The 11,489-nt window shown below is 35.5% G+C and overlaps 1 protein-coding gene across 2 annotated transcripts in view; it reads right to left on the bottom strand.

Moving 5' to 3' along the window:
• The window catches only part of LOC135760479 (complement C3-like), a 42,919-nt gene extending 34,470 nt beyond the window's left edge, over positions 1-8,449 (bottom strand). For both annotated transcript variants that reach the window (XM_065274471.2, XM_073814289.1), the window contains exons 1-10: positions 8,293-8,449; positions 8,014-8,209; positions 4,842-5,010; positions 4,657-4,730; positions 1,824-1,912; positions 1,563-1,645; positions 1,374-1,461; positions 392-494; positions 140-260; positions 1-46 (exon numbers count right to left, since the gene is read on the bottom strand). In XM_065274471.2, coding sequence (XP_065130543.1) covers positions 1-46; positions 140-260; positions 392-494; positions 1,374-1,461; positions 1,563-1,645; positions 1,824-1,912; positions 4,657-4,730; positions 4,842-5,010; positions 8,014-8,209; positions 8,293-8,363 — 1,040 coding nt within the window. In that variant the 5' untranslated portion in view covers positions 8,364-8,449. The remainder of the gene's footprint in view (positions 47-139; positions 261-391; positions 495-1,373; positions 1,462-1,562; positions 1,646-1,823; positions 1,913-4,656; positions 4,731-4,841; positions 5,011-8,013; positions 8,210-8,292) is intronic.
• Between the last annotated feature and the right edge of the window lie 3,040 nt (positions 8,450-11,489).

Below are 11,489 nucleotides of genomic sequence, written 5' to 3'. Positions count from 1 at the left end.
GTCACAATCTGAATGCCCCTCCTGTGTGCTTCTACCATTTCACTGCCTGAAACACACACAATCATCCATCTTTATATCTACAGCACACACATACACATGTTCATACAAATACAAATACAGTGTGCGTGTTGATTCTTACCGGTCTCTGTTAAAACACTGACTGAAACAAAGATTGACTTTCCAACCAGCTGATCGATGTTTGGAAAGGTCTTAAGGATCATCTCCCTGGTCAGAACTACTTCACACTTTCCATTTTTTATCTATTCATATATGAGACAGAGAAAATGTATCCATGATGACAGTGTTTGTTTCCAGTATAATCTATTTGAATTTAAATGTGTTTTAAATCATAAAAAAATCATGTTTGGTCACATTTGGTTATAAAGCTCACCGGTTCTCTTTTTAGAGAGGCAGCAATGCTTGTTTTGATATCTCCGTCCATCACACCAAACACCACAAATGCTTGTCCATTTACCTTCTGCCCGAACAGATACCTAAAAAAAAAACACATTAATTTCTTAATGATTGTTCATAAGTTTTTCCTCAAGTGATAAACTATATTACATGAAAAGTCCTGCCCATTGTACTGTATAGATTTGAAAAGTCCCTTGAGGTTCAATTTTAAATTAAATCAAAATTAGATGCTACTATGTGATGCAGAATTTGTTTAAATGATTTTGAAGAATATTTAAAAACAAGGCTAGATTGAAACCAAAACTCTAAATACAAAATATTTGTATAGTTTTGCAAGGGCCTTAAAAAAATTTCTGCATTTTGTTACTACAAATTTCCCATCTCAACCAATCAAACAATCTTAGGTTTAAAAGACGTTTCTTATAGACATAATAGCCCCAGGCATCTAGGCTAAAACATTTGGACTGTCAGTGAAAATTATATCCATAGCCCAAAATGTATGAAATTAAATGAGTAAAACCAAACACCTTGTAATCACTGACGACTTTGCATACATGAAGGATTATCATACAGCTCATAAGTTATTTAGGAAGAACCGACCAAATTCAATTTTATGTTGGCTAGAAGTATAGGTTACTCATACCTGGGTCTACACACTATAAAAAATATGCATTTTATGTTACTTTAACTTAAATTTCCACTTGATTTTATTAGTTATGTCAAATATTCACAAGCCAAAACTTAAAATAGTAGGTTGAATTGACTTTCAAAACCAAGTTGTTTTAACTCCATGCTGCAATTTTCTTTACAGTTAACCTAGACTGTGAAATGACGGCTATTGCTTGCTGGGAAAGGGGTTTTAGGGGTTTTGCTCATATTACAGTATTTCATATTTTGCATAATTCCCTTTTCGATTACACAAAGTAAAAATTCAACAAGGTAAGAATAATGGATCTTACTCTGCAGTTATGTCGACTGTTAGACTTTCATCACCAACATAGAAGAACACTTTTTGGGGGATTAAAATAACTTCAAAAGTTGGAAGCACTATAAACCAAAACCAAACAACAAACAGAGAAAATAGATCAACACAATTTTTGTTATCTCATGGTTGCACAACACGTTGGTTTTCTTGCGTCACATCTCACCATATTCTTTTACTTCAAACTCTGCAGTGAATGTCTTCTGTGGAGTGTTAGCGTATCGTGTGACCACCTTCCAGATTCCAGGACTTTAAACATAAACACATCAGATGTTATAATATCAAAACAAAAAACAACAAACCACGAACAGTGATCTAACAACAGAAATCATATTTATTGTGGATGTCAGCTTCAGATGACTGATAAATTGAGGAGCTACATTTACATACAGCCATTGTCTCGAGCTGAAGAGGATTTAATTCACACCTGGCAACCTCTGGGATTTGATATTTTCCGGACTTAATCCCTTGCGCTGGAAATACCTTCTCTGTTGAGACTGTGATGTCTTGTGGATTCTGAAAACACAATGAAAGAAGTCAGAAATAAGCTTCTTGGATGTGTGTGCTTAAAAAGGCACTACTGTAATACTGTAGAACTGAGTGCGCTCACACCCCGCCCAGCGCAGCCTTGCATCGGCAAGCCCATCTGAAATCGACTGCTGGCTCTGATATCTCTGTGGCGTTTAAACATGTGATTTAATTCATTTTAATTTCTTATACTTAATTATAAAAGGTTTACCGGTATATTTTAAATCATATTTAAGGATTGCACTTAATTGATATCGCTGTTCACATTTGTAATAACCGGACTGCGTCCTGCCTGCGAATTTGAACTTCAGAGCTGAAGGAGCGAGTGAAGAAATAGTCCCAATATCATAACAATCTTAAATAAAACTTCTAAATATACCCGTGTGTGTACCCATGTGAGTGTGTGTCCGCGCCCGGCGCGCGCTCGCGTGTGTGCATGTATGTATGTATGTGCGTGCGTGTGTTTTGAATTTAAAATGTCTTAACTCGGAAGGATCTGGATCACAGGTCATTTCATCTGAGATCAATCCGCACCTAACAGCCGGAATCACTTACAGTACTGATTCACACGACGCAAGTCATCAGCCGTTTCCTCAAGTTCACGTCAGGTAAGTGGTTGTAAATAAATGTTAATTTTAGAATATATTAATCGGTAAAGACGCAAATACTCTACGTTTTTGTAATGATATTTTAGTAAAGATATATTTAGAGGTGTGTTATGATATGTCTCCGAAGTAAAGTGGAGATATTTTAGTTAAGATAGCCTGGATATAGGGTTGGTTTACCCGACAGGGTTTAGGACTCGGTCTTAATTATAATTGGGACATGTTTACAAACAAACCTTATAAAATACAATACTTGCGTGCTTTTTGAGACAAAACAATGACACTAATATGTTAAGAGATGTCAGTATTTTAGTCAATGATAAGCCATGTCCGAGAAAACCGCCCAATAGTGTTTAATTCAATTACATTTGATGTCTGAGGGAAATTTGACTTAACGTTATTTTAGGGAATACAGTCTTTCACCGTCAAGCTTTATTATATTAAACATGTATTTATGTATGTGTGTGTGTGTGTGTGTGTGTGTGTGTGTGTGTGTGTGTGTGTGTGTGTGTGTGTGTGTGTGTGTGTGTGTGTGTGTGTGTGTGTGTGTGTGTGTGTGTGTGTGTGTGTGTGTGTATTTATATTCCTCTGTTTATCAAACCAGAGCGGTGATGATGCGGAGAGGCAGACCAGAGGGATACATGGCGAAAGAAGTTCTCCTAAATGGCCCTGCAGATGTTCTGACTGACTTTGTAGTGCTTTTTGGACTGTTTTATGCCCTCTATTTAGAGAAGACTTAATTCTGTATGTTCAGTCTGTATGATAAGTAAATAAGTGAATTAAAAGCTTTTGTTTTTATGTGACTGAAGTTAATTAATTTGTTAAAAACACCAGCATAAATTATTTGATAAATAATTTAAAAATTGTATTAAAAATCCCAAATAATAAATATTAATTGAAGTAACACATAAAACATTGAGTAAATACTTAAATTTTAATTGACAGATTCTTTGCTGTAAGTTTTTAAAGATTCAACTGATTAAAACATTTTAGTTGAATTAACTATAAAGCTAGTTGAGCATTTGAGTCAAGTTTGGGCAAACTAAAAAACAATAATCCAGTTAACACTTTGGAAACAGAAATTGAGTGAACGTAAAATTTCTGTGGAACTTAGTTACTAAAAAATTATTCATTGAGCCAACAATTTATTTTTTACAGTGTGGGTATGAGCATTTGAATAGAATTTGGCAAATAAAATCAGTCACAAATGCAGAAAAAAAGATATAAAGTGGTGTGACCTAATGCACGCAAATGTTCACACACACACACACACACACACACACACACACACACACACACACACACACACACACACACACACACACACACACACACACACACACACACACGTTATGGTTTCCATGTTTTGTGGGGACATTCCATAGACGTAATGCATTTTATACTGTACAAACTCAAACTGTCCCCACAAGGTCACAAAAATACTGGTATTCCTATCTTTGTGGGGGACAATTGGTCCCCACAACGTGATAATTACCAGGTACACAGACACACACACTTATATTCAGTCAAATTTCTGTGGCATCTTGTAAAAAACAGACATTTCAAAATGCATGAAAAACTACAAAAAATTCTACTATTTGCAAATAAGGCGGAATCACACATATCACGCCACACTAAACGCCTCATTCGCGCCGCGAGAACTCCAGACGCGCTCAAATGTTGACTAAACATTGAAATCACTTGCGTTTGACGTCTCTACCGTGGCTGGTGTGAACGCAGCATAACACTTAGATCAATATCCAGAAACCGTTTAAGTTTAATTTAGATATCATTTAAGTGATTTTTTCATAAAAAACCTATCTTTTACATGCAAGCTAATGGTGTAGTTGAGGATTTTTGTTCTAAATGGGTACAAAAGTACTTCTAATCTCTCAAAACACAGCTTTATTGTATAGATGAGAAGTAAACAAAAACATATATATTATTTGTATTATTGAAAATATATATTTTTCTTACAAGTAATTAAATTATGCTTTCAATTTTGCGGTCATATAGACCTCAAGGGCCAGTAGTGTAAACAGGAAATGAAGACCATTTGAGGGTTAAATGTAATTAATAAGTGTATTTGTGTCTGAAGCAACAGTGTATTGTTATTTAAATGTTTACCATGATGTCCACTGAGATTCCAGATTGACTAAGTGGATGCAGGTTTGGAGTCAGAGAGAAAATCCTGTATTGAACTGCAAAAAAAGTTTGAGAATCTTAAATTTTACTATAAACATAAAAATCCGCATATAACTTCAGAAGGAAATGCAAATTCATTGTATGTTTTCATACTCTTGTGATCTTACCTGTGCTACCCGGTGTGTAGATGGGTTTGTCTGTTTGTACAAATATATATCCAGACTGAAACGAGACCATGACTACTTTCTCCAAAACTTTGGAAGGAAAATGAGCTTGTAGATACACATACTGCTTTTCCAGAGGATCGTCAGTGAAATGGTTTTTATCATCGGGTATCTAAACATAATAAACAGCAAATTTAGAGCATGTTTTTCAGAAAACTTTTGCTAATTTTGTCATTCAAAACTTGCATTCAAATTTTAAACAAATGAACTTCAGAGATGTGTCATTGCAAACTGATTTTTAATGAATCACTGATTCTTCACATTTGTTTATAATGGGCAAGTATCCCTTATGAAAAAGAAGTATACTTCAAGTTACACTCTAAAAAAAATCCGTAAAAAAACGGACAAAGTACTGTGTAAATCTGAAGGAATTTTCCGTATTTATGTTTTACAGGCGTTTATCCGTTTTTTTTAAAAACATGTTGCATTATGGGTGCAACAACTCCTGCTGCAATCTTTCACTTTTGCCTCCCTATCACCATCTCTGTTTGAAACCTAAAATTACAACTTGCTTGCAGAGTTCTTTTCTAACATGGATGATGTTTAACTTCTAAACAAATGCTGTCAGAACAAAATACAAGTGTTCAACTATTCCAGCATTGACACATGTGATTTAGTAGACAAATCTTCTTTCTGACGTGACGTGTAAGTCTAATGGATATTTACCACAACATTTATCACATTAAATCTACAGTTTGTGTTTGTTTTAGATTCATTTGAAGTCACCACTATGGTGATTAGTGTTCCCTTTAGTTAGGCTTTTGTCCCTTGATCTTCCAAGTCTGACTTTTCTCTTTTAACATTGCAACAATGTTTTTGCTTGTAGCAATTACAACTTGTTTGTTGTTTGAGTAAGGGGAAGTGCTTATGATGTCATTTAAGCTTGGTTGTTTTTATGTTATGCTGCCTAGCATTTAACTATGAAGTGATAAAATAAAGAACTGAAATGTGTAAGATTGACACACTATGCTGATCTGATTAGACACTGTATTGAATAATATTGAGGTAAGGTATCAGTTGTATATTTTGCTTCACAGAGACATCAACATTTTGGATACAAATCTCAAAAATGGTGAGAGTAAATGTTAAGAGAGTTTTCTACAATCCTAGTACCCAGCATGCATTGCGGCATAAAGCTTTGTTGTTTATTGTCACCATTGTTGTGTTTCATAGGCAGATTGAAGTGTCCCTAAAGCCTACGGACAATGATCTAAATTTACGGAAAGTGTTCTATAAATCTACATAATGTTCTGTTTTTGAATAAACGGAAATGTCTGTGAAATAACGGAAAACGTACTGGTAATTTTCTGCCAGGACATTATCCGTTTTTTTACGGATTATTTTTTTAGAGTGTAATTTTATTACTTAAGTAATGTTGGAGTATAGTTTTAAGTATACTTTATGTAGTAAGTGTACTAACATTTATGTTCTAGTGGTATACTTGTAAGTGTACTGCTTGAATACCGCTTGGAACTAAATTGGCCCACTTTTAGTATATAAAAGTATACTTCTAAGTGTAAGAGTAGTCAACTTTAAGTGTACAACTAGTGCACAATTAGTTCTTCATTTGTACTGCAAGTGAACTCATGAGTATACTAGTAGTTTTCTAGACTTATACTTCAAGTGTACATGCAAATGTTCTGTTAGTGTACTCTTAGTAAACTAGTAGGTTACTAATTTTGTGCTGCAGGTATACTTCCAAGTGTTCTATTAATATACTTTTAGTTAACTAGTAGTTTACTAGTCATATACTGAAAGTGTACATGCAAGTGTTCTGTTAGTGTACTCTTAGTAAACTAGTAGGTTACTTATTGTGTGCTGCAGGTATACTTCCAAGTGTTCTTTTAATATACTTTTAGTTAATCAGTAGTTTACTAGTCATATACTGAAAGTGTACATGCAAGTGTTCTAACTAGTAGGTTACTTATTGTATACTGCTTGTGTAACAAAGCACTTTGACACTGAGGATCCATCTTGAGGTTTTTATTAAACACACTCATATTCCAACAGGCAAGGTCAAACAACAGCAAACACAGCAATAGGGCAGGCAAATCTCGTAGTCATGAAACAGGCAAAAGGGTCAGGGCAGGCAACAAAAATACTCATAAACCGGGTAAAACAGATAAAGATCAATAAATACAGATATATATGCAGGCAGGCAAACCGCTCAGCAATGACAGCCGGTTCAAATCACGACTTTGCACTGACTAACGAAAGTTAATATTCAGGGGATTCAGCCATATATATAGATATATATACAACCTCAAATCAGAAAAAGTTGGGACACTGTAGAAATTGTGAGTAAAAAAGTAATGGAATAATTTACAAATCTCATAAACTTATATTTTATTCACAATAGAATATAGATAACATATCAAATGTTGAAAGTGAGTATATAATATATATTTATATATATATATATATTTTTTTTTTTTATTAACTCACTGATAGCATACGAAAGATTTAACTTCAAATTGTACAAAAAAGTACAATTAAAAGGTGTATGTCAAGTATAAAAATTAATACACACGAACATTGTATTGTACTTTAACTCTTTCCCCGCCATTGACGAGATATCTCGTCAATTAAGAGAAAACGCTTCCCCGCCAATGACGAGATTTTCCGTCTTTCCGCAATACCGCTATTATCCACCAGGTGGCGCCCTTCCGCAACTTTTTAAACCCGGAAGTATTGCCCTATGGCAAGCTGCTGCATGTCCGTGTCTGTTTTAAAGATCGCTCTGGATGGGATCTCTATGAAAAGTCCGTCATAAAAATGGAATTATTTTTGCTTTTTGCTCAAAATATGGTGTTTTTGCAAAAACCTACCCATATTCAAAAGCTGATTGCAAAAGAACCACTAAAGGTAGGATGAAACGGTTTTTTTTTGTTTGAAAGCAGAGGGTCTGTTCTTTCATTTGGTATATTGTATGTTTATATATTTAAAGAAGAACATTTTCTGGAAGGCATTAAACTTTGGTGAAAAACATGAAAAACGCTGGCGCTGGCTGGCAACTTTTTTTAAAAACGCTGGCGGTGAAAGAGTTAAGTGCAATATATATATATGATTCACTTGAAGAAACTTCTTTTTCGTAAGGGATGTGAAAGTGTGTCACCTTTATTTTTGTAAGGAGCTGGTAGTTGTTTTCCGCAGTCAGGGTCACTGTTTCAGAAACGATGTCCTGATTTTTGAGTGGATAGTTCTTCACTACGATCTTCACATTCAGGTTTCCTCCAATGTAATCCTGAGCCTCCACAAACACGTTCTCTGAGGAACCCACTCTCAGTAAATTGGGAGCTGACAGAACAAATCTAGAAGAGAAAATTGAATTGTTTTAAACATAAATACACAGATATACATGTGTCTTAAAGATAATAGTGTTTTGAATACTCACAATGGATCACATAATGTTAGGAGCGGTGAGGACAGAAGCAAGACAGTCAAACAAAACAGATACACCTTCATCCTGTCTGTTTGTGTTTTTCTATACAGCGCCTGTAAGCTGCAGCCCAAGTAATTTATACCCTCACTTTTATCTATTCATTTAAGATTTCCCGTAAATGAGCTTTTGTGTAAATTCAACCTTTGATATATTGGCAGTAGCGCTGTTTATCTTTTAAGGGTCAGGAGAGTATTGGTCAAAAACATTTTCCCGTATAATTTCCAGCACTCCACAGCAAATGTGTTTTGCTCAATATTTAAAGTTTGGATCACACTGCTATTGTGCAAACTGGGTCGTAGTGTATCAACGTTTTTATATGCAAGATGAGCTTAAAAGTCAAACAAAAAGCTCACTGAGCTTGCTATATATAGTTAAAATAATGTTTTAAACATCTTGCATTGACAAAAAAATGTATGTTTGGCAGCCCAAACATGAATTTTAGTCTGGGACAGTGACGGCTGGTGCAAAAATATTTTTGGGGGCACAAACAAACTCAAAATCAAACTTTTCTCTTTACAAAATTACATTAAAGCATGCTAACATTTTCTGTTACAGCCAGTGTTGTAGTTGAAACCAGCCAAAACAACCCTGACCCATCGAGGCATGGACTCCACTAGACCTTTGTTTGTTGGATCGGACCACACGGGCCAGCCCACATGCATCAATAAGCCTTGGCCGCCCATGACCCTGACTTGTCCTCAAAGTTCATGTTTTAGAAGCAGGAAAATGGATAATTATTTCATGGATAATTATTTTAGAGTAATCTTCACAATATTGAGCAACAGGAACATAGTAGTTTTTATGTTTTAGGTGCTAATTAAAATCTAACTTGATCTTACCATTTTGTCCATATACATGTCTGTTTGTCTCCATTGTTGTGATGTAACAAAAGAATGTATTAGATGCATTTTATTAAGTGACAGTTACTGTGTATTGCATTACATTGCATTACACTGTATATGTTCTGCCCATTGTCATGGTATATTATCGCCATCTAGCGAACATTTGCAGTAGTGCAGTTGTTAGTTTTCTTTGCACATGCGCACTTGCCATGTTGATACACTCTAAAAAACAAACGGTGCTATATAGCACCAAAACAGTTGCTTTGGATCGTAACGATAGAAGAACCATTTTTAGTGCCATATAGCACCGGTGAAGAACCAGTGAAGCACCAATGAAGCACCTGTGTAGAACCATATAGTGCTATGTAGAACCATATGTGGTGCTATATGGCCCCTATATGGTTCTACACTGGTGCTTCACTGGTGCTTCACTGGTGCTTCACTGGTGCTTCACTGGTTCTTCACCGGTGCTATATGGCACTAAAATGGTTCTTCTATCGTTACGATCCAAAGCAATTGTTTTGGTGCTATATAGCACCGTTTGTTTTTTTAGAGTGTATATTAGTTCGGCAGCAGTTCAACGTGCAGCATAATGTAGGTTTAATCCGACGCTCAACAGTTTTTGCCTTGGATAAAGATATGCCTTTAAGTTTATTTACTATTTTAAGTGATGTTTAAAAGTGTTATGAGGTAACATAATATTTCCTCTTGAAAATTAAGTTTGTGATCGATATGAAAATGTAAGGAAGTTTTCTATCACATGTACGCACGTGCAGATTGTAATGCACGCGTTTAAATATGTATTTCAAAATTGTAATTTCATTTCTGTTTATTGTATTTCAGTTTTACAAATAAGGAAAGGATCATAGAAGTAAACATTCTGGAAAGGATAAACTGCTTCTGTTAGCTAGCTGTCTAGTTTCTTCAAAGTGACGCAGTTGCAAGGACAGCATAGTATATGTTATTTATGTGTGCCAGTTTCATATACAGACATGCTCAAATTTGTTGGTACCATTCCAGCTCATTAAATAATGCTTCATTTCTCCTGAAAAAAAAATAATGAAATTTATAGCATGCCTTTCGTATGTCATAGAATGAAGCAAAGCAGCTGTAAAAAGAGATTAATTATTCCAAAATGGCTTGGACACATTTGTTGGTACTGAACATGGACCAGAGAAAGCAAAGGAGAGAGTTTTCTGAGAAGCTCAGAAAGAAAACAATAGACAAGCATGGTAAAGGTAAAGGCTATAAAACCATCTACAAGCAGATTAATTTTCCTGTGAAAACAGTTGTAAGTATTAAGAAGTTTAAGGTCCATGAAATTGTAGCCAACCTCCCTGGGCCCGACTGCAAGATCAAAATTTACTCCAGATTGAACACAAGGATAGTGCGAATGGTAGAAAAAGAACCAAGGAAAACTGCCAAAGAAATACATGCTGAACTCCAAGGTGAAGGTAGATCAGTTTCTAGTGGCACCATTCGTCACTTTTTGGGCAAAAGTGGGCTCCATGGAACTCGACTTTTAAAAGAAAAACATAAAACAACCAGACGGTAATTTGCTAAAAATCATGTTGACAAGCCACAATCCTTCTGTGAGAATGTCCTTTGGACAGTGAGTCAAAACTGGAGATTTTTGGCAAGTCACATCAGCTCTATGTTCACAGATGAAAAAATCAAGCTTCCAAAGAAAAAACACCGTAGTGAAACATGGAGGAGGCTTGGTTCTGTTTTGGGGCTGTTTTGCTGCATCTGGCACAGGGTGCATTGAGTCTGTGCATGGCACAATTAAATCTCAAGACAATCAAGGCATTCTGGAGCGAAACATACTGCCCAGTGTTAGAAATCGGTTAAAAAAAACCCTAGGAGAAAAACCTCTTGACTTTTTTAGCCTGGGAGGGACAAAAAGTCCTAGGAGGGAAAAAACATCCCAAATATGCCCTATTGGGTTGAGATCTGTTGACTGTGGGGGCCATTTTAGTACTGCGAACTCATTGTACTGTTGAAGAGATTATTCGAGCTTTGTGACATTATCCATGGTCAGAAACAATGCTCAGGTAGGCTGTGGCATTTAAACGATGCCCAATTGACACTAACCCAGCTAACAGAAAAACGTTCTAAGAACGTTCCCTGAAAGTTCCCAAGGTTCCCAAAAACGTTCTGCCAACGGAAAAAGTGTCCAGTTTTCTTGACGTTCTAAGAACGTTTTTGTGTTGTCTCAACGTTAGAGGAATGTTACATTTTACCATTCTTAAACGTTATGACAATGTCATGTTTTAATGTTCACACAATGTTTAAAACAACAACTGT

The sequence above is a fragment of the Paramisgurnus dabryanus genome, chromosome 4, assembly GCF_030506205.2.
Source record: "Paramisgurnus dabryanus chromosome 4, PD_genome_1.1, whole genome shotgun sequence".
NCBI classification, from domain to species: Eukaryota; Metazoa; Chordata; class Actinopteri; order Cypriniformes; family Cobitidae; genus Paramisgurnus; species Paramisgurnus dabryanus.
This window is presented reverse-complemented; position numbering and strand designations above follow the sequence as displayed.